The 27,501-nt window shown below is 37.9% G+C and overlaps 1 protein-coding gene across 1 annotated transcript in view; it reads right to left on the bottom strand.

Annotated features, from left to right (window-relative positions):
- Positions 1-25,967, bottom strand: part of LOC150074857 (nonsense-mediated mRNA decay factor SMG8-like) — a 34,133-nt gene extending 8,166 nt beyond the window's left edge. Inside the window, exons 1-2 of the mRNA XM_090389462.1 lie at positions 25,913-25,967; positions 14,595-14,774 (exon numbers count right to left, since the gene is read on the bottom strand). Of these exons, the coding sequence (XP_090245588.1) occupies positions 14,595-14,774; positions 25,913-25,941 (209 nt within the window). The 5' untranslated portion in view covers positions 25,942-25,967. The remainder of the gene's footprint in view (positions 1-14,594; positions 14,775-25,912) is intronic.
- Between the last annotated feature and the right edge of the window lie 1,534 nt (positions 25,968-27,501).

Here is a 27,501-nt window from a genome sequence, read left to right as displayed (position 1 = left end):
GTCTTTCCTCCAATGGAGCCTTTATCTCATGGCTATTCCCAACCTCGTGTTGTTTTGCATTACAAGAATGCAAAATGGGATGACCTGCGAGATTTCTTTTCTTCTTTTCCTTGGTTGGACTACTGTTTCAAAACTTCTGATGTCAACGTTTGCTCAGATCGTGTCAGTGAAATTATTCTTGCACGATTTGGAATCCTTTATCCTACACTCCACTTTAAAATCTTGTCCTTTATCTAAACCTTGGTTTTCCAATAAATGTGCTAAGGCTGTTCAGTAGAAGAATGTTGCATATCTTAATTGGCTTGTTTCCAATTCTTCAGTTTCATTTTCTGCCTACACCAAGACTCATAACAATCGTAAAGCAGTTAATAATCAGTCCAAACTAGCTTTTGAACAGGCTAAGAGTAGAAAACTTGCCTCCTGCCCTCATGGTAGCTGAGCATTCTGGTCTCTTGCCAAAGCTATTGGCCGCAACTTTTGGCCATCTCGATGGTTCTGTTGTCATTTCAGCCAAGGATAAAGCTAACCTGTTAGCATCCCATTTTTCTTAAAACTCATGTTGGAAGAAAAATGGGATGTATCTTTCTCCACTTTTTCTCAAAACTTGTGCTCCCGAACTTACTCCTGTCCTTTGCCTCCTTTTTTAACTTTCTTATTCCAAAGGTGTTTTTCCTTCTGCTTGGAAATTTGCTTATATTCAGCCAGTTCCTAAAACACCTCCCACCATTCCCAACATGCTCCATTCAATGCCTCCTGTGGTCTTGAGTCAAAAGATCAGAAGGATTTTGACGAATCTTGATGCTAAGAAAGCTCCAGGTCCCAATGGTATTTCTCCACTTGTTCTCAAAACCTGTGCTCCTGAAATTACTCCTATTCTTTGCCGCCTTTTTTCACTTTCTTATTCCAAAGGTGTTTTTCCTTCTGCTTGGAAATTTGCTCATATCCAGCCAGTTCCTAAAAAGGGTGACAAATCCCTCCCACCCAATTATCGTCCCATTGCAATTACTTCTACTCTTTCTAAAGTAATGGAGAAATCAATTAACCGCAAACTCTTAAACTACCTTGAAAACTTCCGTTTGATCACTGATCGCCAGTATGGATTCCATCAGTGTTGATCCACTGGTGATATTCTGGCTAATGTTACCCATTTATGGACAAATTCAATGGAAAAGTTTGGTGAAACACAAGCAGTTACTCTAGACATCTCAAAGGCTTTCGATCGTGTTAGGTATAAAGGTCTTCTAAACAAGTTTCCATCTTATGGTTTGCCAACTGTTTTTTGTAATTGGTTATCCAGTTTTCTCTCTGATGGTAGATGGCTCTCTATCTTCTAACTTCTCCACTAATGCTGGTGTCCCCCAAGGTTTAGTTCTTTCCCCTACTCTTTTCGTCTTTTATATTAATGACCTTCTTCCATTGACTGGCAATCCTATCCATAGTTTTGCCAAAGATAGCACATTGCATTCCACTCTCCATTTTGAGAAACCTTGCCCTGCTCAATCAGCTTCAACTTCTCAAATATCCACTACTAATTCTTTAAATGCCGATCTCTCGGTAATTCTCCAGTGGGGCAAAGACAACTTAGTTGATTTCAATCCTTCTAAAACTCAATCTTGTCTTACATCTCGCAAAAAGGATTCTTCTCGTATGGTTATCTTTGGTGACACTCCGAATTCTAGGCAAGGTGATATATCTCTTTTGGGGATTACCCTGAATTCTAATCTCTCTTGGCACAAGCACATTAAAACCATTTCTTCCTCTGCATCTAAAAAACTTGGTTTTCTCTTTTGCTCTTGGCGTTACTTTTCTTCCAAACAGCTGTTCACTCTGTACAAATCGCCCTACCATGGAATATTGTGCCCCCATATGGGGCAGTGCCCCAAAAACCTCTCTCAGGCTTCTAGATTCCATTCAGAAGAGGGCAGTTAGGTTAATTAATGACTCATCTTTAACAGAATCTCTCCACTCGCTGTCTCATAGACATACTGTTTCTGCTGCATGCCTTTTCTACAGATACTTCCACGGGCACTGTTCTTCTGAATTGGCTTCTATAATTCCCGATCTCTCTTTCAAAATAGTCCGAACATGCTGCCACTAGCCAACATCCATTTACTGTCCAACTTCGCTCTCACAGAACCAACTGTTCATCTTCCTTGTTTATTCATTCAACTGCCATTTTTTGGAACAACCTTCCTTCATATGTCTTTCCTGAAAATTAGAGTATACAGAAGTTCAAGACTAATCATCATCATCACCATCAACATCATCATTCATTATTCTACTCTTCCGTTTGGCATGAGTTGAGTCCCTATTTAGATATCGTCCTCCATTGTGGTCTATTTTTTGAATCATTTGCTGATAACTCCGAAAGCCTGTGTTTTCCTTTAGGCATTGGAGCCATTCTCTTTTGGGTCTTCCTGGTGGTCTCTTATCTCCAATTCTTCCTGTCAGTACTACATTCGGTAGTCTGTGTTTTTTCATCCGGTTCACATGTCCAAACCACTGAAGTTGTTTTTTGTAGATCTGCTTTATTATTCTGAATTCAAAATTTAGATCTCTCCTTACTTGTTCATTAGTTTTATGTTCTCTCCAAATTGTTTTATTGATTTTCCTTAGACATCTCATTTCAAATGACACAATTTTTTGCCTTTCTTTCTTATTCTCCAATTCTCTGATCCAAACGTTGTTGTGGGTATGACGACAGTTTCATTTAGTTTAGACTATTTGAGATTTTATTGCTCTTCCATATGTGTTTGTTCATGTTTGTCCATCCAATGTTCAGTCTGTAATTAATTTGGTCAATATTACTTAGGTTTCCGGTTATTAGAGAGCCCAGGTATACAAATTTTTGTCCTTGTTCTATTTGTTGATTTTGGATGTTTATGTCTTCTATGTTTTTTCCGATTTGCATTACTTTGGTTTTATTTATATTAATATTAATTCCATAATTGTTGCTTGCTTTATCGATGTTTGTTAATATTTCTTTTAGTTGTTCTTTGGTTTCTGTTAAAATCACAATATCATCTGCATATTTTATGTGGTTTATATTTTTTCATTTATTATTGTGCCTGTTTTTTCTTCAATTGATTTCATTAGTTTTTCTAGGTAGATATTAAACAGATATGGGGATAAAGGGCATCCCCGCATGACACCTTTCTCTAGTTCAAATTTTTCTGTTTTAAAGTTGTTGAATTTTACTATTGCTCTTGTATTTTTTTAGTAATTATTTACAAACATGATTATTTCATGATCAAGTGGGATTTTTTGTAGTTGCTTCATTAAATTTTCTGTTTACAGAGTGAAAAGCCTGCTTGAAATCAATAAAGTACAGATAAAGAGGTTTCTTCTTATTCCAATATTTTTCTGCAATGATGTTTAGTGTGAATATTTGGTCTATTGTTTATCTGCCTTTTCTAAATCCTGCTTGTTCTTCCCCTATTGTTTCTTCATATGTTTTAAGTATCCTATTTTGTAAGATCCTTATAAATATGGTCTAAAAGGGTAATGTGGCTATAATTCTGACAATTTTCTTTATCTACTTTTTTGTATATAGGTACTATTATTCCACTTTTCCAGTCTTCTGGTATATCACATGTAAATAAAATTAGATTAAACAATTGTACGAGGTGTTTTAACATTGCATTGCCTTAAAATTTCCATAGTTCTGCTTGGATACCATCATTTCTGGGTGCCTTGTTATTCTTCATTTGGCTAATTGCTTTCTGAACTTTTGTTATCGAGGGTGCTTTATCTTTTCTATTATCTAAGGCAAGAGTGTTTTTTCCTTTCCCTTTGAACAAGGTTTGGTAATATTCTTTCCATATCTTTTTAATTTCTTGCATGATTCCTGTTTTTATATTTCATCGTCAGTGTTTTCGGGGTGTATGTTTTAGAGAGTTCCTTTATAATATCATTAGTTGGCACTAATGATATTAGGAGTAGGAGACCGGCGGAATTACTTAACAAGTACAGGTCATTGTTGAAAAAAAGCCATAAATTAGGGTTGAATTTGAAAGTGTCTGAAATTCTGCCCAGACACGATAGGAGGGAGTATATGATGAGAGCCCTGTCGATCAATTCGGCCCAGGAAAGATTGTGCAAGGCTAAAGGGGTAGAATTTATTTCAGCCTGGTCTGTACTTGTTAACAGGAGAGACTGCTTCAACATACACTTAAATAGAAAGGGTGCAAGAATGTTTGCTGATGCTATCGAGGCAGTATTAGGTGGGTCGGAAAACTTTCAGATTGGGGGGATACAAGGACTAATAGATTAACAGTAGCCACCGGCAGAGGTGAAAGGGATTCTTGCACTGCTTCTATTGGAATGAGCCGCAGCCTGGAAAATAAGATACAGGATATTTCTGAGACTGCTGGGAATCATTGGGGTACAAATAAACACATAGGTTGTGTTAGGGTAGCTAAGAAAAAGAAGGTGCATGTATACTTGCGTGTACACCAATGCTAGGAGCTTAGTAAATAAATTTGAGGTATTGCTCAAAACATCAAAGGCAGATATTGTGGGGATTTCAGAGACGTGGTGTCACACAGATATAAGGAATGCAGAACTGGAATTTGGGGAGTACAATGTCTACAGAAAGGATAGACAGGATAGGAAGGGAGGAGGGGTTATGCTATTAGTTAAGAAATACATAAAAAAATCCAAGGAAGTGAAGCAAGTCGACATTGCTGGACAGTGCAGTGTCGAGTCAGTTTGGTGTGACATAAGCATTGGGAGATCTAAATTGAGAGTAGGAGTGTGCTATAGGCCTAATGACTCTGATGAGTATAATAAGAAACTGTACAGGGAAATAGAGTGGGCCAGTAAATCAGAGAGTCTTATAATGGGGGATTTTAATTTCCCAGATATTGACTGGAATTTGGGGGCTGGTCACTCACACACTAGCAAGGCTTTTGTGGATTTATTGGATGATTGTTTTCTACATCAGCATGATCGGGAGGCAACTAGAGGGAGTAATACTCATGATTTGATTATCAATAGTGATTCTTCATGCATTAAGAATCTGCAGGTAAATGAACCACTAGGTGGCAGTGATCATAGTGTGCTGAAGTGGGATTTACTCAAAGAGGTAACTACCATTAGGGGTAAAGGGAAGGGTTATTGCTTTCGTAAAGGCGACTACGATGGACTGAGACAGTATTTAAATTCTATACGGTGGGACCAACTGATGATGTTACCAACAGCAAATTCAAAATGGTATTCAAAGAACTTACTTGGAAGCTACTAGGCTTTACATACCAACTAAGAAATATTGTTCAAGGTTTAGGCCTAAGTGGATGTCAGATGAACTAATGAGACATATGGCAGAGAATAAAAATGAATGGGATACATAAAAATTAACACGTGACACAGAAGCCTATGATAGATACAAGTTGATCTGTAACCAAGTTACAAAGGAGGTTAGGCAGGCGAAGGCAGATTACGAGAAATCTTTGGCAAGGGATGAAAAGAAAAACAGCAAAGAGTTCTTTACTTATGTAAACTCTAGAAGGAAGGGGATGAATCAGATTGGTCCACTTGATATCGATGGGTCAACTGTTGATGATCCTGCTCAGGTAGCTAACAAACTGAATGAATATTTTTCATCGACATTCACACATGAGGGGTTATTCAGCGAGGGGAATGCCAGAGGTGTATTCAACTCTGGCAGTAAGGTAGAGAATCCTGTAATAACTGAGAGTAAAGTGGAGGAGAAATTGTTGAAGATAAATACAAGAAAGGCACCTGGGGTGGAGGGGATCTATCCAGTTATATTGAAGGAGGCAGCAAAGGAAGTAAGCAAACCCTTAGCCATAATTATGAGAGCTTCCTTATACTTAGGGGAAGTACCCATGGACTGGAGATGTGGAAATGTGACCCCGATTCACAAAGGAGGATCAAAGGGCGACACAAGTAATTATAGACCTGTTAGTTTAACTTCTGTTCCTGGAAAATTAATGGAGGCACTTGTTAAAGAAGCACTGCAGGATCATCTAGACAAGACTTCAGTTATAGCTCAGACACAGCATGGTTTTGTTAATGGGAAGTCTTGCCTGACCAATTTGATTGGATACTATGATGCAGTCACAAAAGAACTGGATGCAGGGAATAACTTTGATATTATATACTTGGATCTTAGAAAGGCTTTTGATACTGTTGCACATGGAAGACTGCTGCACAAATTGGAGCAGTGTGGCATTGGAGGCAAATTGCTGCTATGGATAAAGGGGTGGTTGAGGGGGAGAAGACAGAGAGTGGTAATCAATGGACACTGCTCATCGTGGACTAATGTTATTAGTGGAGTCCCTCAGGGTTCAGTATTGGGTCCATTATTGTTTTCTGTATTTATAAATGATATTGATGATGGTATATCAAGCTTAATGTCGAAGTTTGCAGACAGTACAAAGGTAGGCAGTGTTGTCAAGGCCACTACTGACACTATGCTACTGCAACAGGATCTGGAAAGGTTGAGCAGATGGGCTGTGAGGTGGCAAATGAAGTTTAACATTGACAAATGTAAAGTATTACATATGGGAAACAGCAACCCCAGAGCAACGTATCAACTCTGTGGTACTACACTGACAGTGGCAGAGAATGAAAGGGACCTGGGGGTGGGTGTGCAGGCAGATATGAAGTTTTCTGAGCAGTGCAGCCGAGCTGCAAGAGTAGCTCATGGTGTATTGTCGATGATATATAGGAATTTTTCTAGCAGGGATAAGGAGGTGATTATTCCCTTGTATAAGGCAATGGTAAGACCACACCTAGAGTACTGTATACAGGTCTGGAGGCCTCATTTCAAGAAGGACGTAGAGATGCTGGAACGAGTACAGAGAAGGGCAACAAGATTAGTGAATGGAACAAAGGGGTGCTCTTACGAAGAAAGGCTTAAGTTTTGCAAATTACAGTGTCTGGGGACTAGGCACCAGCGAGGTGATCTGATAGAGGTGTATAAAGCCTTGAATGGTTTGGGCATGCTCAATGTTGATGGGATTCTTCCTCTTGCTCAGAATAATCACCTGAGAAGGCATAAATTCAAATTGAGAAAAGACAGATGTAGGATAGACGTGAGGAAATTTGCCTTTAGCCAGCAGGTGGTTGGTTGGTGGAATAGACTTCCATCCCTTGTCGTGGAAGTTGATAGCCTAAATAAGTTTAAGGCTCAGCTGGACAGGTATTTCGAACGAACAGAGGGGGTGAAGTGGAAGTGGTTATTTTTATTTATTTATTTATTATTATTTTTAAAAATTTTTTTTTTTTATTTTTGGCTGATGCTGCATAAGCTTGCTTTCTTGCATCAAATGCCTCTACTAATGCTAATAACCCGGTAAGTTGTTTCAGAGTCGTGACGTTTATTTGCCTCTTTGCACTGCTTTGCTTTGTCTTCCAGCCATTTCCTTTTAGCAGCTTTACATAGGTTGTCTATTTTGTTTTTAGGGCTATATTTTCAAGTCTAATGTCAACAAATATCTTTTCTCGTCTTCTCACCCTCCAACCCAAGCATGGTACTAAGTACTCTAGAGGTTCTAATACCTCTTGCGTTTGGGGTTTTCATAAAAAAAAAAAAAAGAAAAAGAAAAAAAGAAATGAAGGTTATTTTTGCTGTATAAACTCTAAGTATGCTCTATAAGCTTGCTTTCTTGCATAATATGCGCCTCAACTAACAAATTTTGGGTCATATCTTTTTACCAACACGAAAGTATGTTTAGTTTATAGATTTTGGGGTGATAAACACGGAAATAGTGCTTAAAATGGCTGATTGGCTCTTGTTTTCGAAAAAAGTAGTTTTTGTTTATTTATATGGCAGTAAGATGTAGCTACAAACATGAGACCTTCTTGGCTTTCGCTTGTATTCAAGCTTCTGGAGCATCCCTTTTCACCATGCAACAATAATCAACTAACACGGCAGCACTCTGTTTGCTTTTGTATCTTTGTTCAATTGCTGCAATGTCTTGATGGAAGCGCTTGCCATGTTTGTCACTAACAGCAGCACAGTGGGGGGGAAAGAAATCCAGGTGTGAGTGCAAGAAATGCATTGTCAATGACATGTTGCACCCGAGTTTTTCGTAAGAAGTAATGAGATCTTCCACAAGCTGCCTGAAGTTGCTGACTGTAAAATTTCCTAGGAAACCAGTCGAAACATTTCAAAAAGCTTTCCACACTGATTTTTTGCTATCACTAAGGACACATTCAAACTGTTTGTCTTTGAAAAGTTGCCTTATTTGTGGAGCAATTTCTCTTGCAAGCATCTGAATTCGGGACTGTTCACTTGCAAAGCCTTCACAAAATTTTTAACGAGCCCCACCATGATGTAGAGTGGTGGAAGCAAAACTTTATTTGGATCTATCAGAGGTTCAATTGTTACGTTCTTCATTCTAGGTGTTAATGATTTTCGTCGAGGCCAACTCCTCTTCTCGTAGGGCATATCCTTGGAACGATTATCCCACTTGCAGAGAAAGCAACAATACTTAGTGTAACCCTTTTGCAGTCATAATAAATTGGTGATTACCTTAATGGTGATAACACCTAAGAGGATGTTCTCCATGTTTGCATATGTTTCTGCCGACTGGGCTAGCCGGGTGGGTAAAGTGTCTGCCTGGCAACACAAAGGTCGCAGGTTCGAATCCCGCCTCGGGCTTGGAGCAAAGTACTACAAAAACCTTGGGAGGTGCATTATGGCCACAGAAGCCGACGTGCCAACTACCACCAAAAAAAAAAAAAAAAAAAAAAAAAAAGCATATGTTTCTTTTTTTTTCTGGCATAAGCAAGAGGTATTGAAGGAGGTATTTCCATTGTGTGATAACACAGCTTTAAGGCTAACCTTAGAAGCATGCATAAATAGTCGCCATTTTTTGGGAACGTGTATCATGTTCATTGTTGCCATTAGACCGACATCCTTACAAATAGTGAGTTCATCTTCTGTTTGATAGAATTCATTACAATCTTTATTTCGAGTCCGAAATGTTGTCACTTTCACAGAATGATCTAGTAGATTCCACTGTTGTAGCCTCCAGGCCAAAAGCTCTGTCTTATTCTTCAGCAGTTTGAGATCCGTGATGAGGTCATTAATCTCACTTTCCGTGATCTTATGTGGTTCAGAAGGATAAAGATTTGGACAAATTAATGGACTCCACGACGTAGATAGCTGCTATATTTCTTTGTGTATATCAAGTTGATGTTCATCAGTGTACAGAAAAAACAGTCAAGTGGTTCAGGAACAGGTAGTACCTCACCATGAAGCATGGGACGAATTGCAGACGGTATATTTGGGTATGTCACTATCCAATTTTTCTTCATTGTCATCGCTTTTCTAATAGGAGGCAATATACAGAAGTAACAGTCTGTGATGTGATTTGTTGGTTCTCTCTATATCATGGGCACTACGAAAGACATAAAATGTCCTTTCGATTCACCCATGCGTTAAGTTTTCATGAATAGGTAATGCAGCATATGTGTGGAGCCCAGTTCTTGTCCTGGTTACCTACTTTACATCCAAATTACAAGAAGTAGGCTTTTTTATGGCTAGAGTTAAGACTACGAGAGACATAAAATGTCCTTTCGATTCACCCATGCGTTAAGTTTTCATGAATAGGTAATGCAGCATATGTGTGGAGCCCAGTTCTTGTCCTGGTTACCTACTTTATATCCAAATTACAAGAAGTAGGCTTTTTTATGGCTAGAGTTAAGTTAAGGGAAGCTTTCTTGAAGCCAACCTGACTTCACATATGTAACAGAAGTCATTTGGGCTATTCACACAATTACAGGGCATATTAATCTTACACGACATATGCTGTGTAAAAAGTAGGAATCTCACAGAGAACAACTGTTAACTGAAAATTACTGCAACGTAGTTGAAGATGCATTTGAGGTGACAACTTATCATGTGATGCAGAGCGAGGCGACAGTTGCCGATCACGTGATAAGAGCATGATGGTACAGAAACTGCGGTGTTGCCATGCATTTTGCTGAGAGCAGTAGTTGATAATGTAGAGTAATTTACTTATATGAGATCCCCAACTGTAATTTGAAAACAAGAGCCAATCGACAAATTTTAATGTTCAGCAGCATGAAATTAGTCAAGATAGGGTATTTTCGTAATATTTTATGTGTTTACCAGTGTAATCCACCGGATACAGGAATCCATCCTCGACCATGTGGATTTAGATAATGTGGTTTTATATTTGTATATCTGCAATGCCAGACAGTCAGGCAGATATACAGTCATTTGTATATCTGCAAGGCAGTCAGGTAGCCTGAAACCATATGCATTTTCCATATCAAAGTGTCATACGCTTTTTCCATATCAAAGAAAACCAACACCTGGTGCTCGTGTTTCAGAAAAGCATCAGAAATAGATGTTTCCAGGTGGATTAAATGGTTGAGTGTTGACCTGTTCCTTCGGAAGCCACATTCTTCTAAATACCACAAAAGGCGAACATTGACTACTTCCCAGGATCTTGCACAAACAGCTCGTCAGAGCAATAAGACGGTAATTTTTTGTTATTTTTGGATCATTTTCTGGTTTTGGAAAGGCAAGAATGTCTTTCAATGATTGCCCAGTGCTATGAGTTTGGAAATGTCTCTTCAATATAGATTCTATTATAGTCAGCAGACAATCCATGGATTCTGATGAAAGGTGTTTAATCATCTCATAATGGATGTCGTCTGGCCTGACAGCACTCGTTTTGGATAGTGAGAGTGCTGCTTTCAGCTCCCACTGTGTGAAGGGCTGATTGTAGTCCTCACAATTGTTAGAAGACAGTTTCAGGTGATTTTTCCTGACCTTTGAGCACCAGGAACTCTGGGGAGTAGGATGTTTCTGAAGACACTTTAGCGAATGTCTCCGAAACTATTTGCAACTGCAGTTAGGTTTGTAAATGTACATCCATTATACCCAGCAGCCTGATCCTGGAACAGGATGTTCCAGGATTCCGGAGCAGACTGATCCTGGATCGATGAAAGGTGAGGTGCATTTGCCCTACATTTTCCAAACTTTGTCACAGATGGCTTTTGGATTGACAGCCAGTGTGAGGGAAGATGCAAATCGGATCCAAGATTCCCTTTGGCTCTGACGTCTGATGTAACGTGCTTGCTTGAAGGCTATTAAATTATCTGTGGTTTAGTAATGACGAAATATTCCCCATGCTTTGCTTTGAGCCTTTCTAGCTGCTGTATATTCTCTATTCCAACATGGTTTTGGAAAACGTGGAAACCGTGTCCTTGGGATTGCAACTGCTGCTGCCTGTAGAATACTTTCTGTGATGTGCTTTACTGACTTATTAATTGGTCCCCTGGCCAATTGTAGTGGTATTGAACACTCCAGATATCTAAAGGCATTTCAGTCAGTGTGATCAGTCTTCCAAAGTGGTATCCTTAATTGGTGGCATGTCTCCCATTAGAAATGGTGGATAACACGGGAAAGTGATCAATAAAAGGTTTTCTTCAATCTCCCATGTACACAGAGGCAGGAGGGAAGCGGAGATGGAAAGATCTATGGCAATAAATGTACGGGTAGCCATGTGGAAAAAGGTGTTATATCCCATGTTTTGAAGGGGCAGATGATTGTTTTCAAGCAATCGATAATCTGACCTCTTCTATTGATGTCAGAACTACCCCACAGAGTATTATGTCCATTGAAATCCCCTAATAATAGAAAAGGGGGTGGCAATTGCTTAATGAGATCATCAAGGTCTGCCTGGGGGATGTCGTTCCCAGGTGGCAAATAGATGGAGCAAACAGTTAAGAGGAACCCTACTGTAAGACAAGCTGCTACAGCCTCTAGGTTAGTGGTAAGTGGCACAGCTTGGAAGGGAGTGTGGTTACCCACAAGGATGCCAACTCCTTTGTGGACAGGTCCATCCCCAGCTCTGTCTTTGTGAATAACTGAATAGTTACGCAAGTAAGAATTCATTTGTTTTTAAATGTCTCGTGTAAGCAAAAGCAAGTTGGCTCATGCTTACTCACGATGCCATCACTATTTCTATGGAATACACTGCAATTTCACTGTAGAAATTGAAATGGACCCATTATTTAGGTTTACTGGGTCTCTGGTAGCTTCCAAAGGGCCGAGGACTTTGTTTACTCAGTCTTGGATTTATCTCTTTGGAAAGACTAGGCGCAGGTCTGTATCCACATCTTTCACAAAGAGTTTCAGGACAGACTCATCCTGTACCTCCTTACCTTCTACACCCACTATTTCTTGGATTGTACACGGCTGTTCCAATTTCTTTGGAGTTTCTTTAGTACCATGTTTTGGAAGTGGTGGAGCACTAGGAGGTACGGAAAACGAGTGGCAGCTGATTGTGATTTTTGGGTAGACTTTAGGGAACTTAATAAATAGCATGCAATGGGAGTAAATGACTCCCTTGGCCGAAATCATATTAGTCTGAGTGCTGATGGTATTTTTCCTGGAAGCTTTCTGGGCTTGGTGCTATTTATTGGTTGGATGTGTTTTCTGGCCTCCTGATAGATGTTCAGTTTTGTTTTGTTTTTGGATTCTTTTTCATCCTTCCACCTCTGCCATGCTCGAGAATGTGCAGGGTGTTCTCCTTGGCAGTTAGTACAACTTGGCTCAGAAGCTAAACATTCCTTGCCTTGCTCACGTGGTCTTTAGCACCACAGCGAGCACAGGCAGGAGAGCACACAACAAGCTGTTTGAGAGTGGCCATACTTTTGGCATTTAAAGCATCTCAGTGGGTTTGGAATAAAATCCTCACTGGGCAGTTTAAATATCCTGCCTTTATGGAACTTAGAAGCCATGGGGTATTGAACATAAGAATGAGAACTCAGGTAGGGACGAGATTCCCATACTTTGGCATCAATATTCTTTTGGCAGCCGTCGCTCATTGGTCTCTCAATTCAGAGCAGATCTCTTCTTCAGAAATACGAAGGTCCCACCCAGATATGACACAGCGCGAAGAATTCAGGCTTTTATGGGGGATAAGGAAGATAGGTAATCCCCTAATGATTTGGCTATCAGAAGTTGCTGTGCATGTTTTTGGCTTCCAGCCTCAACTAAAATCTCTTAAGAATGCAGCCTTTTGATAGAGTTTAGAGATCCTGCCAACCCTTCTAATCCTTTCTAGATTTTCACGTGTGCTTGCTCTCTGGTGGAATGCAGAATGAGGTAAAGTGGTGTCAGAGATGGTGGTCTATCCTCAGTTCTGAGTCTTTTTGAATTGGAATTATCAGTATCTTCCGATCGGTTAGGTAGGGGCCTTGTTGGGGTCCCAGAAGAAATAGGATTTAAATTACTCATACAAGCAAGTAATGTAAAAATTTCTGAAGCCCTAAGTACCTCACCCACCACGGAGCCCTATAAGGGAATGTCCACTCGCGAACTAGCAGTTTCTGCATACACGAATGGGATGACAAGTTCGGTCTGGAGCCCCATACCCACGTTTCCAATAAGCCTTGATACTGTCCCAGGACCAAAGGGAGGGAGACTTATTGGAACACAGTTGACCCTAGCAGTAAGAGCAACTTGCTGATTGATCCTAGTCGGGCTGGTCTGGGACCTCCCGTCTTGTCAAAGCAGGGGCCGAAGTGTATTAAGGCTGCGCCCCTCAACCACCAGGATCTCCCTTCCCGAGTTTCCACAGCCGTGGAGCACAGTTGCACATGTTGGATTCCAATGATGTAACCATGGAACCAACATATGGGTCCAGTGATGCTAATCTGAAAGAGCAGCAGCAGCATCACTGGGAGATTCCCCTCACTATGCACAGGTATCCACATCGAGGGGCACTTTTTTCGCATAATTTAATAAAACATCAAGTAAATATTATGGTCACATATTGTTATTTCCTTTTATTATCAAATTAAAGGAATTTATAATTATTCAAAACTAAAATAATTGATTTATGTAGAAATTGACAGCTGAGATTATTTGTAGGTGCACAGAAGTGTTACTGTTTCCCTGCAGGTTTTCCTATTTCTGCTAACATTTATATTTTTCTTCGATGTATTTTGGACTTCTTTTCATAAAAGAAGGTTACCACGTTTGTTAATGTAAATTACCCTCAATTTTACTTTATTACATACTCTAAACACTCAGTAAGCACTGAAAATAAACGTGTGTATATGTACAATTGGTTCTAACGCCTTGTTCTTAACTTGCTTTTCTTATTGTAACATCAACTTTATCATAATTTTTATGTTGTATATATATGAAAAATGAAAATTTAGTCTTGCCAAATGTGGTACTTTTCAGGATTTTTCCTCTGCTGAAAGCTGACTAATAACCATTCTTTCTCCCAGAAAAACGGATTTGTAATGGATTGTATATTCCATACTTTTAAGGTGCAAAAAAAAAAAAAAAAAAAAAACTGGTCTCCTAGTAAAAATACCCAACTGCAGATTGAAAACTAAACACTAAATGAAAATGCTCAAAAGTTCATTCCATTTTTGTTTACATTCAAACCTGGACTTATGCTAGATATAATCATAACAACCATGTCAAAGAGCAAATTATAAATAAATAACACTGCATCAATATCAATAAACTTATATACAAATGAAATAAAACTAATGTAAAGTAAAAAATAATTATGTTATATCCATAATGCTATCCGATCTTTAGTTACAGCAATAAAGGATACGGTAAGCGTAAAACCCAGTATGCTGACTGAGAAAGTTTCACAGGTTCGCGGTTACCAGGATAGAAAATAGGACATGGTGCAGGCGCAGGTTGCACCCTGGGGTTAAGAGTGACATGTACTGGTGCTTTAGGTGTTACCACATGGATTCGCATCATTTGTGCAATCTGTGGCTTTGAAGACCTGAAAGGAGTTAATATAATTACTAAAATAACTAAATCTCTACAATAATTATTCTCTCATAAAAAATTTCTACAGAAAATAAGAATGATGGGACAAAAAAGTAACACCTATCATTCCAAAGCATCCCTATTTCAATAGGGATCTGATTTTGTAAATGTATAATATTTTGATATTATCTATTATCATATAATTTAGCAAGTACTAACTTACAGTCCTTTAGATCTCAAATGATGGCTAATCCCAATCATGTACCTTTGCAATAAGTGAGTATTAAAAGAGCTAAATGATGCAAGAAAGCACGCTTATACAGTATCAGTAAAGAGGAAAAAATAAAACCCAAACACTTATCCACCCCACTAATAGTTTGTTTACTAATTATTTTGTGAATTTACTCCAACTACCCACTTCTACAAAACAGAGTTTGTTTCAACAATCAAATATCCACTGGCTGAATGAAAATTTCTGCATGTCTATCCTGGAACCATCATTCGTTAATTTGAATTTGTGCCCCTTCCCTGTAGTTTGGGCAAGAGGAAGGATGCTGCCAGCACTGAGTTTACTCAATCCATATAAAGCCTCAAATGTTATTAGGACACGAATGTGTTGAAAAGAAAATGATAAAATTGAAGTCTGTTAATTATAAATTTACATATGGTTTGTTCCTCTCAATCATATTGTCTTTTCTGAAGAAATTGTATTTCAGTTTTGTAAAGGTCCTTATTACACTGCTGTTTCATAATATCATTCTTCATTTCTTTTATAGAAAAAAATATATTTTTTTTCATGTAAGGATTAGCCGGTTTATTAAGAGTACAGTCAGTCCTCGTATAGCACGGTAGTTGTGTTCCTATAAATCCTCGTGCAATATAAATAACAAGCCCTATGGGAAAAATAGGGTTAGGTGCCAGTCGGCACCTAACCCAAGAACACACATTTGTAACCAAATCATTACCAAACACAATAAATAATCGTAATAAAATACGTAAGTATTTTATTATGATTATTTACGATAAAATACGCAAGTATTTTATTACAACTATTACGTAATAAAATATTGCTAATGCTTTTGCTTCTGTCGTAAGCAAACTTGTTCTTTGCTTGATTTTCTATTCAAACATATGACAGCCGTTCCATCTTTTCCAATTCTTTGTGTCTCGATCTAATGGATTTTATTACACTTTCAGTTGTTCCTGCTATGAAAGTTTTTTTTTTTTTTTTTTTCCCCCCTCTGCATTCTTTCTAATTCTCGGCGTTGCCTCATTTAGAACTGTAGCACATGCAATATCACATGTTCTTTCATTTCGCCCAAAGTGTTTCACAATTTTATATTTTTTCTCTAACAGAGGTGGACTCGCCATAAGCCTTATCGGGGAAAGCATGGTGGGCTGGAGGCCAGAAGTGTGATTTTGGCCATAAAGGCTAGTATCAGGCCGCTACAAATTTTTCTGGGTAAGAAGTTTTGACCCAGTCCACCTCTGTCTATCGATATTGCTTTTCTTTTTCTCTCTGAACCTGTAGTGTCTTCACCAGGATGCTTCCTTTTCACACCTTTTAAGTATTTTACTCATTTTTAGGGAACAAAACACAATTACAAAATGAGGAGGCACGCTTGATACACATAAACAAAGCTGTGCGCATGTAGCAACTGAATAAACAACACCATAAAGGTAGAGGCACACTATTAACACCACACTAGCTCACATTTTACTAAAGCACATTTCTGGGAGTTACTACCATAAAACAATAAAAACAATTTTCAGTTGTGTTTCTGCTGGTGGAACTGTTACAAACTGGTAGTAAACTCGATCTAATTGCATTTGGAACAATACCAATAGCTGGAATTGTGTGGGTTTTTACGTTATGATGGTGAAATGTTTCCCCTTCACTGATATAAAAAAACAAAGTACTTTTTCAGAATCTTCTCTTCATTGCTATTGTATTGTGTTCTGTTGGGGTGATTCTGCATTAGACTGCCATTTCTTGTAAACAAAGGCGAATCGTCCATAAGCGAATTCGGTTCATGTTATAAATGATATCGTTCCCCTATTTATAAATCATGTATGATCGAATTTGTGTAGTGTAAACAATTGTTATACGAGGACTGACTGTATCTGGAAACTTCCAAATCCATGTAATTTATTTTTTTCTTCTTTACTTTCCACTTCATCTACAAATTTTTCCCCTTTAACTGTTGCTGCTATTTCATCTTCAATCACCATATCAGTATCAAAAATGTGTTGGGCAAGACATTTTGGTACTCTTTATATCTGATTTCATCTAAATCAATAGGCACATTAACTGAATAGTATTTTTTTTCTTTTGTCATCACTTCCTGTTATAATTTGCTTCACTTTGTTCCAACTAGCAGTTGTAATAGCACGTTATGTCATGTTGATGACAATGTTAATATTCTGCCAGTGACTTTTCTTGCCTTGAGTCCTGAATAGTCTGAATCATTCAATTAAAAAAAAAATCCTTCGATACAAGTATTTACAGCTGAGTGAGGTTGTGTATATTATGTTATATGTTTATTGTATTATTTGGTCCACTTAACATAGATGGCTTGACTGTTGATGATCATGCTCAGGTAGCTGATGGACTGAAAGAGTGTATTACATCTGCATTCACACATGGAGTTGTTCGGGAAGAGGAGTGCCAGAGGCTTGTCAAACTCTGACAGGGAGCTAAGTGATTTTGTGGTGATGAGAGCGGGGTGGGGTGAGAGATTGTTGAGGTTAAACGTAGGGAAGGCACCTGGAGTGGATGGGATCTGTCCAAATGTATTGGGGGCAGCAGCAGAGGAAGTAAGCGGGCACTTGGCCATAGTTGTGGGGGCTTCATTGGACTCGGGGGGGGGGAGGTGTGCAGGTGTATCCCCAATTCACAAAGTGGAGGGTTCAAAAGGTGACACAAGTACCTGTATACCTGCATAGGCTGAATAAGTATTTTGCATCTACATTCACATAGGTTCATCAGAATGTGATAAGGAGTTAAATGATTTTGTGATAACTGAGAGGAAAGTGGAAGATAAAAATTGTTGAAGTTAAACCTAAAAAAGGCACTTGGGGTAGATGGGATCTACCCAATTATATTAAGGGAGGCATTAAAGGAGGTAAGCAAACCCTTAGCCATAATTCTGAGAGCATGTTTGGATTCAGGAGAGGTCCCTATGGATGATGTGCAAATGTACCCCCAATCCACAAAGGGGGATCAAAAGAGTGATATGAGTAATTACAGACCCATTAGCTTAACTTCAGTTTCAGGGAAAATAATGGCATCACTGGTAAAGAAGTAATGCAGGACCATAGCTATACTTCAGTCACAGTGATCTTGTCGGACCAATTTGATTGGATACTATGATACAGTAACAGAGGAACTAGATGCAAAAAATAATTTTGATATCATATACAGTGGAAACCCACTTTATGATTGGTTCGGTGTACAATGAAATCACTTCATAATGGACTCCCTATAATAAAATACCATTCACTATACGATATGTAGTAAGCATTGGTCATTGTGATCACATTTGCGAATTGAATTTTGATTCTATTAAGAGGTGATTCTAAGAAGCAAAAATAGCAGGAATATTATCCACAGGCTAAAAAAGTAAAGATATAAAGCATAAATTTACACTTTATTACCTTAGCAATTAGCAAAATTAAATGATTCGTGAAAAACAGAAGAATATTTTTCACAGGTTAGTAAAATAAAAATAAATGTATGCTTTAAGTACATTGCTTAATTAATACTGTATACTAACTAATTGATATTTCTATTCACTTCTTTTTTTTTTTTTTTTGGGTTGCAAAATTAAAAAAAAAAAAAAAGATAAGCAAAGCTTAAAAAATAGGAATGAAGAGAAGATTCTGAAATCTTATTTATGTTTTTGATGATTGAAGATTTCATGAAAGAGGAAACACTTCTCACCATAATAATGTAAACACCCACATAATTCCAGCTATAATTATTATTGCAAAGGCAATATGATAGTTTACTACCCATTTATAATAGATTGTACTAACAGAAAAACCCAATAAATTGAAAACTGTTTTTTTCTTTTTTTTTGTTTTGTGGTAGTAACCTCCAAAATTGATTCTTATAACTGAACATGTTAACGATGAAAGTGTGGTGCATTTTAATGATTTGAATTGGTTTTTTGAAATTCGATTCTATAAAGCGGCTGATGCTACTAACCAGTGATCTACTAGCTACTAACTGCAGCCTACTTATTTCACTTTTAAGATGAGCTTAGAATTGTCTCCGACCAGACCACACAGTCCTTTCTCTCAGCCAATAACAGCATTTGTAAAATATTGGTTGGTCACGTGTTTTGTTTTTGCATTCTTTAGTTGAAGCGATTTTTTGTGTTGTGCTTATTTGACATAAATTTACTGTATTGAATCCATGTACGTACAACATTGGTAAATGAAAAAGATAAATAGCATAGTTATATAGTGAAAATTTCAACTTCTGAGGTCTTGGAACGAATTACCAAGAAACAATGTGTTATTGGGTCCACATTATGAATTTTCATGATACGATGACGACTCCGGAACAGATTAATATCGTAAAGCGGGGGTCCACTGTACAAATTGGAGCAGTGTGGCATTAAAGGAAAGTTACTGCTATGGAATGGATGGCTGAGTGGGAGAAGAGAGTTGTGTTGTAGTGGACACTGCTGTTCATGGACTAATGTTATTAGCATCTCCCCCAGGGTATGCTACTGCACCTCTTGTTTTTTTTCTGTATTTATTAATAACATTAATGAAGGTATATCAGGCTTAATGTCTAAGTTTGCAGATTTTATGAAAGCTGGCAGGGTTGTTAACGACACTAAGCTACTGCAACAGTATCTAGAAAAATTAGGCAATTGGGCTAAGAAATGGTAACTGATGTTTAACAGTGAGACATGTGGCAACTCTACGTTAATCTATGATTAACGTACAGTTAGTACATTAATCCCAGATTAACGTACCAGGTTAGTGGAAAATGAAAAAAAAAAAAAAAAGACCTGGGGTAATTGTGTAGTCGGATAAGAAGTTCTTTGAGCAGTGCAGACAGGCTGCCAGGACAGCATACGGGGGGGGGGGGGGCTCCATAGACAGGTAAACAGGAGCAGCAGTGCATAGCACACGCATCTTGATTAGACTGGGGTTCGAGCCTGTCACCACCAAATACAGAGGATGTGGAAAGGTCAGGGAATGACCACTGCATATCCATGGAGCAATATGGCCTTTGTTGCTAATGCTCCTAAAAACCAAATAACAAACAAACAACAGCATATGGGGTTTTGTCAACGATATACAGAAATTTTTATAACAGGGGTAAAGATGTGATTATCCAATTGTATAAGGCAATGGTCAGGTCATACCTTGAGTACTGCATAAAGGCCTGGAGGCCTCATTTTAGGAAGGATATAGACAGTGGTGTGCTGGAGCTGACTGTTAAAATTTCAAGAACTTTGCAAGCCGGTTGTTAAACCAACAATGGCTATAAACTGTAGATAGAATGGCATGCACTTCAACCCACAATGGCTAGCGGCATTTGGCAATAAGCTTGTATATGGTGACATCGAAAATCCAGCCAGGGCACACTTATATCAGCACCCTTTGTGCTTCCTTTCCCCCGCCCACTTCCCGATGTGGCAGCCTGTGTAGGAATTATCTCCAGTAGCAATTTTATAGGAATATTATTTCCAACAAACATCTGCTTAATTTTGTGTGGGACGCTTCTTTTTAAGGTAATGACATTCACATGCTTCACGCCTGTTAGAGATTTCATGTTTCTAGAATTGTTGTGAATCTGATTCCACATATCGGATTTAATGACGATAAATTTATTGGAAAGAGAGTTAGCAAATTGGGATGCAACTCCATTTGTCCAATCACGGTTGAATCGCACCCATAGACTGGCTATGGATAAAAGAGTTCTGCAAAAGTCAACATAAACATTTTGTGAGAATCAATTGGCTATATGGAAATTACAATAAAAAAATGAATATTTTATTATTGTTCAAAATTTTTGTATTCCAAATTGTAAATCAGTAAAACTTACAATAATGGTTTTTTTTTTTTTTTTATTTTAGCGAGCCGGTTAAAAATTTACCAGAACACCACTGGATGTACAGCTGCTGGAGTGGGTACAGAGAAAGGCAACAAGATTGGCTGGGGGCTCTTAGCAAGAAAGGCTTTGGGGGTTCTGCAAATTAAAGCATCTGGAAGCAAGGTGATCTAATTGAGGTGTTTAAGGGTTTGAACTGAGAAAGCTCAATGCTGATGGGATTCTTCCTCTTTCTTAGATTATGCACACAAAGGGGCACAGGCAATTACCCATCTTCATTCAAACTGAGGAAGGATAGTTGCAGAATAGATGTTTGGAAGTTTGCCTTTAGCCACCAGGCATTTGATTGTTGGAACAAACTTCCATCTGATGCTGTGGAAATGGATTGCTTGAATTACAAACCATTGGAGGGGATGGATAGGTGAAATAAGGGGTTTTTTTTGCTGATGCTGTATAAATTTGTTTTCTTGTAACGTTTGACACTACTAATATCTTCTAAGTTAAAATCCCTTATTATGATGAATGGTATGTAGCTGAGTGGTCAGGAGAAAAAGTGCAGTATCACGTGTTCTTTGAGTGGATCGGGGTTCAAGTCTGTGACTGCTAAATATGATCAATGTTTGTATTGATAATTCATTGTAAACTCCTCTGACCAGGTGGTGGTACCTGTGTATAAACAAGAATGTACTGATAGATGGCCTACTATTACTCTGTATAATTATTGCATAATAACTGTGTGATGAGTATAACAGAATGAAAGACTGAACATTGCACTGGCCACCCATGTGAATTGGATGCACTGCTTTAGATATATATTTTTCCTGTTTTTAATGATTTATAAATAGAAGCTATACATTTAAATCACAGGAAATGAGATTTAGACTGGAATGTTGGAAGTTTTCTTTTAGGTTGTGTGCTGTGCCCTGCTGGTATGGAGGTAGTTGAGGCTGAAAGAGTGGAGAAATTCTAGGATCCAGTTCAGTAGTTACCTATGCAAGTAAGGAAACACATCAGTTGAACAACAGTTTATTTTCTTTTTATTTTTTATATGTTTAAACATTTTTTAGTTATTTTATTTTATTTATTTTGTGAGTACCACCAAAGCCATCAGTTTTCTTGTTTAATATTATATGACTAATATTCTTCTGAAAAGTAGGTCTACTATTTTTCCTCCAAATTCAAATCCATGTTAAAATAAATTTGAACATACAAGATATTATCATGTATATGACATACATGTATATGTCATGTATATGACATACAAGATATGTCATATAGATGACAAAGTAACTGGTTGGAGCAATTTCAATAGTTTCTTATGCCTTTCTTACCAAGAAAGGCTTAAGTTTTGCAAACTGCAGTATCTGGAAACCAGGCACCCGCGAGGTTTTTTTTAAATTTTTTTTTGTTAGTTATTGGCGCATCGGCTTCTGTGGCCATATTGCACCTCCCAAGGTTTTTGCATTTTCTACTATGATCCAAGCCTGAGGATTTGAACCCGCGACCTTTGGGTTGCCAGCAGGCATATTACCCACCTGGCTAGCCCGGTCGGCACCTGCGAGATGATCTGATTGAGGCCTTGAATGGTTTGAGCAAGCTCAATACTGATGGAATTCTTCCTCTTGCTCAGATTACACACTGAGGGGGCATAAATTCAAACTGAGGAAAGACAGTTGTAGAATAGATGTGCAGAAATTTGTCTTCGGCCAGTGGGTGGTTAATTGCTGGAACAAACTTCCATCTGTCATTGTGGAAGTTTATAGCTTAAAAAAATTCAAGAAAGAACTGGGCAAACTTTTGGAGAAAATGGATGGGTGAAATGGGAAATTGAGGGGGGGGGATGCTTTATAAGCTTGGTTTCTTGCATCATATGCCTCTACTAATGTTAATGCTAAGATGCAGATACCATGAAGGCGATAAAAATTATGTTAGAGAATTGCTCAAAACATATGCAATACTGTTAACTAATGAGGATCTGGCTGAATTAAACCAAATAAACATTGAAGAAAGAACTAATAGGGATGATAATATGATTGAATTCCCCCAAGGAGAAGAATTTAGGTTATAGGAGTAGTTAGGAAAAATCAGAAGCTCTTCAGTATTTTTGCAATAATGGCCCCTGTCGATGATCATGCTGCAAAGATTAAACAGGAAGTGAAAAATGTCATCATGCTATCATACAGTTTCGTCTGAAAAAGTATGACAAAGGAAACAAACACATTCAATTTGTTATTTTAACCTCAAGTAGGTCTTTTTTTAGATTAACAACCCTCCTTCTCCCTCCTTTGCCTAATGGGCTAGCATCCATCAACATTCATATTCAAATATTTTTAGGTAAGGCACTTTTTTTTTTTTTTTTTTTTTTTTTTTTTTTATGAGAACCCCAAACACGAGAGGTATTAGAACCTATAGTACTTAGTACCGTGCTTGGGTTGGAGGTTGAAAAGACGAAAGAAGATATTTGTTGACATTGGACTTGAACTTCTGTAGATTGTAATTTTCAGGAAATACGTATGAAGGGAGGTTGTTCCAGAAAACGGCAGTTGAATGAATAAATGAGGAAGATGAAAAGTTGGTTCTGTGGGTTTGAAGTTGGACAGTAAATGGATGTTGGCTGGTGGCGGCACGTGTTCGGACTGTTTTGAAAGAGAGAGCAGAAATTATAGAAGCCAATTCAGAAGAACAGTGCCCATGGAAGTATCTGTAGAAGAGGCATGCAGCAGAAACAGTACGTCTATGAGAAAGCGAGTGGAGAGAGACTGTTAGAGATGAATCATTAATTAACCTAACTGCCCTCTTCTGAATGAAATCAAGAAGCCTGAGAGAGGTTTTGGGGGCACCACCTCAGATGTGGGAACAATATTCCATGGCAGGGCGGATTTGCGATTTATACAGAGTGAGCAGCTGTTTGAAAGAAAAGTAACGCCGAGAGCGAAAGAGAAAACCAAGTTTTTTAGATGCAGAGGAAGCGATATTTGTAATGTGCTTGTGCCAAGAGAGATTAGAAGTCAGGGTAATCCCCAAAAGAGATATATCATTTTGCCTAGAAATCGGAGTGTCACTAAAGATAAGCATAGGAGAAAAAGAATCCTTTTTGCGAGATATAAGACAAGACTGAGTTTTAGAAGGGTTGAAATCAACTAAGTTGTCTTTGCCCCACTGGAGAATTACCTGAAGATCGGCATTTAAAGAATTGGCAGCAGATTTTCGAGAACTTGAAGCTGATTGAGCAGGACAAGGTTTCTCAAAATGGAAAGTTGAATGCAATGTGCTATCATCGGCAAAACTATGGATAGGATTTCCAGTCAATGGAAGAAGGTCATTGATATACAAGAGGAAAAGAGTGGGGGAAAGAACTGAACTTTGGGGGACACCGGCATTAGCGAGAAGTTAGAAGACAGAGAGCCATCTACCATCACCCTCAGTGAGCGATCAGAGAGAAAACTGGATAACCAATTACTTAAAACAGTTGGCAAACCATAAGATGGAAGCTTGTTTAGAAGACCTTTATGCCAAACACGATCAAAAGCCTTTGAGATGTCCAGAGCAACTACTTGTGTTTCACCGAACCTTTCCATTGAATTAGTCCATAAATGGGTAACATAAGCCAGAACATCACCAGTGGATCAACACTGACGAATCCATACTGGCGATCGTTGATCAGATGGAAGGTTTCTAGGTAGTTTAAGAGTTGGCGGTTAATCGATTTCTCCATTACTTTAAAAAGAGTAGAAGTAATTGCAATTGTTATTTGGTTTTTTTTTTTAGGAGCATTAGCAACTAAGGCCATATTGCTCCGGGATATGCGGTGGTCATTCCCTGAATGACCTTTCCGCATCCTCCGTATTTGGTGGTGACGGGCTCGAACCCCGGTTTAATCAAGAAGCGTGTACTACGTACTGCTGCTCCTTCCCACCTGGCTACTGAGGCGCCGTAATTGCAATGGGACGATAATTGGATGGGAGGGATTTGTCACCCTTTTTAGGAACTGGCTGGATATGAGCAAATTTCCAAGCAGAACGAAAAATACCTTTGGAATAAGAAAGTGAAAAAAGGCGGCAAAGAATAGGAGTAAGTTCAGGAGCACAGGTTTTGAGAACAAGTGGAGAAATACCATCAGGAACTGGAGCTTTCTTAGCATCAAGATTCAACAAAATCCTTCTGATATCGTTTTGACGGAAGACCACAGGAGGCATTGAATGGAGCGTGTTAGGAATGGTGGGAGGTATTTTACCAAGATCATTAATACATGAGCTGGAAGAAAAATGGGATGCTAGCAGATCAGCTTTATCCTTGGCTGAAGTGACAACAGAACCATCTGGTTTGGACAGAGGTGGCAGCAGAGGTGGGCAAAAGATGCGGCCAATAGCTTTGGCAAGAGATCAGAATGCTCGGCTACCATTAGGGCAAGAAGCAAGTTTTCTACTCTTAGCCTGTTCAAACTCTAGTTTGGACTGATTAAAATTTAATGGAAATAATTTTTTTAGTCATTATTTTTTTGGAAAATTTATTATGTTTGGATCCATATGCCCATAACCTTTAGCATTTTATCAGCATGAATTATATTTCATCCTAGCCAAAAAAGGTAGTAGTAGTGGCATGTGATGCAAGAAAGTATGTGTATGAGCTTATGCGGCATCAACAAAAAAAAAAAAAAAAAAAATCACACAATTCCCTCCAAATGCCTGTCCAGTTCCTCCTCATTTTTATTCAACCTATCAACTTCAATACGAAAGATGGAAGTTTGTTCCAGCAATTAACCACCCGCTGGCTAAAGGCAAATTTCCTCACATCTATTCCTCATCTGTCTTTTCTTAATTGGAATTTATGCCCCCTTAGGTTCGTAATCTGAAAAAGTGGAAGGATCCCATCAGAATTCAGCATGCTCAACCCATTCAAGGTTGGACACTCTTGTTCTTACCTCTGGCTCTTCAGGGAGATTTCCTTTTACATGAAAAAGGAAAGGTCTTACAATTGGATAAGAAGCAAATTTGATTTATGACTTAAGTTAAATCCAAAATTTAGCAAACAGTAGCAAACGTAAAAGCAAAAAAAAAAAAGGCAATATTACTCACCTGCAAGGACAGGGAAAGTAAAGAGGCATGTCACTGCTTGTTACCTTTGTAGCATTATCCTGCAGGAATAAAGGCAATGAAAGAAAACTTACAAAGAAAAGGACAGCTGAAAATTATGCTGTTATACTTACATAACAGTCTCTTTATTTAACTGTCACAACTCGAATTATGGATATAGTTTCCCCCACCCCCCGACCATGAGTATTATTGTATTAATGTGCATTATTGCTTTAATATATTCCCATCCCTTAATCCTCAAAAAAATTCAATTTTTTACAATTTCAGCCTTTTTAAATGAATATTAACTGTCCTCTACATTAAAGCATCTCCACCATTAATTTATACCTGACTTATGAAATTTAATTAAAGTACCTGTAAGTTATCTGTAATTTTGATTTTAGGCATAATTTTCTTATTCTATGCTCTTTAATTTCTTTCTTTTTTTTTTTCTTCATCCTTCCTACTTTTTCTAATACTATCAAAGCATGGCAATTTATGTACTGAACACTGCATTCTTTTTCATATGCTTATAGATGAAATTTCCATACATTTTTTATTTCAAACTCTTACACCCATTCACACTGTTTTGCCATGTCACATTAGAGAGATTTTGATTTTATAAATTTTAATTATATTGCTCTATATATTATATACATAGAAATTAATTCTTTAGCTTTTGTAGTAATATAACATTTTTTTTTTTAATTTTATGGGTTTTGGAGTGTGAATAGTTACTGTTTCATATACAGTGATACAACGGTGCACCTGCAGCAATATAAAGAAACATCGGATAAGGTGGGCAAGGCCCAGGAAGTCTTTCTGTGAAATTTTTTACTGGGAAAACAAAAGTATGGCTAACATATGGGGCACACTCCAACATATGGGGGGGGGGGGGAAAGAGCCCTATACATTCTACAGTTGGTTAAGGAAAAATTAATGTAATAATAAAAATATGAGGTTAAATGAATTACAAATAATAGCATAGAAAAGACAGAAAGAATATATACATAAATACATAAACAAATAAATACAGTTGGACCTCTATGTAACAAAATTGATTGTTCCCTTGAAAAATTTCTGAAAATTCAGAAATATAGTAAAAGATGGGGAATAAATGAGAAATAAATGGGAATGAACAAATTTTCTAACATTTTAAAATAATTAATTTAATAATACATATATATTAAGAAATGACTACTTACACGATGCACACAATGTATTAGCACTTTTAAGAATTAAGCATAAAATATTTGGTTTTTTTTGTTGTACACTGCATTCTACTGTACACCGTGCATAAAAATGTTTGCATTTGTTTAAACACTCAAATATATTTTCTGGCACATTTTCTTTACACTTAAGGCCTTGATGCAAAGTTTCAAATTCTGCCAACATTTCATATTTGGAACCTTTAATATTTCTCCCATTTTCATCCAACTCATCGTTGATATTTTCACTTGTTCTTTGAATACTCTCCAAAATGTTGGAGTCAGATGGATATGCAGCTACTATGACATTATCAATTCCTAAAAATTCGTCAAGAACAATTTCTCCACTGATCAAACCTCGCTTGGAACTCTTCCCAAGATTGC

The sequence above is a fragment of the Mastigoproctus giganteus genome, unplaced genomic scaffold (assembly GCF_048544385.1).
Source record: "Mastigoproctus giganteus isolate SK-2022 unplaced genomic scaffold, ASM4854438v1 scaffold_41, whole genome shotgun sequence".
In the NCBI taxonomy this organism is placed as follows: domain Eukaryota; kingdom Metazoa; phylum Arthropoda; class Arachnida; order Uropygi; family Thelyphonidae; genus Mastigoproctus; species Mastigoproctus giganteus.
Note: the sequence above shows the minus strand (reverse complement) of the source record. Positions and strands in the feature narration are given on the sequence as shown.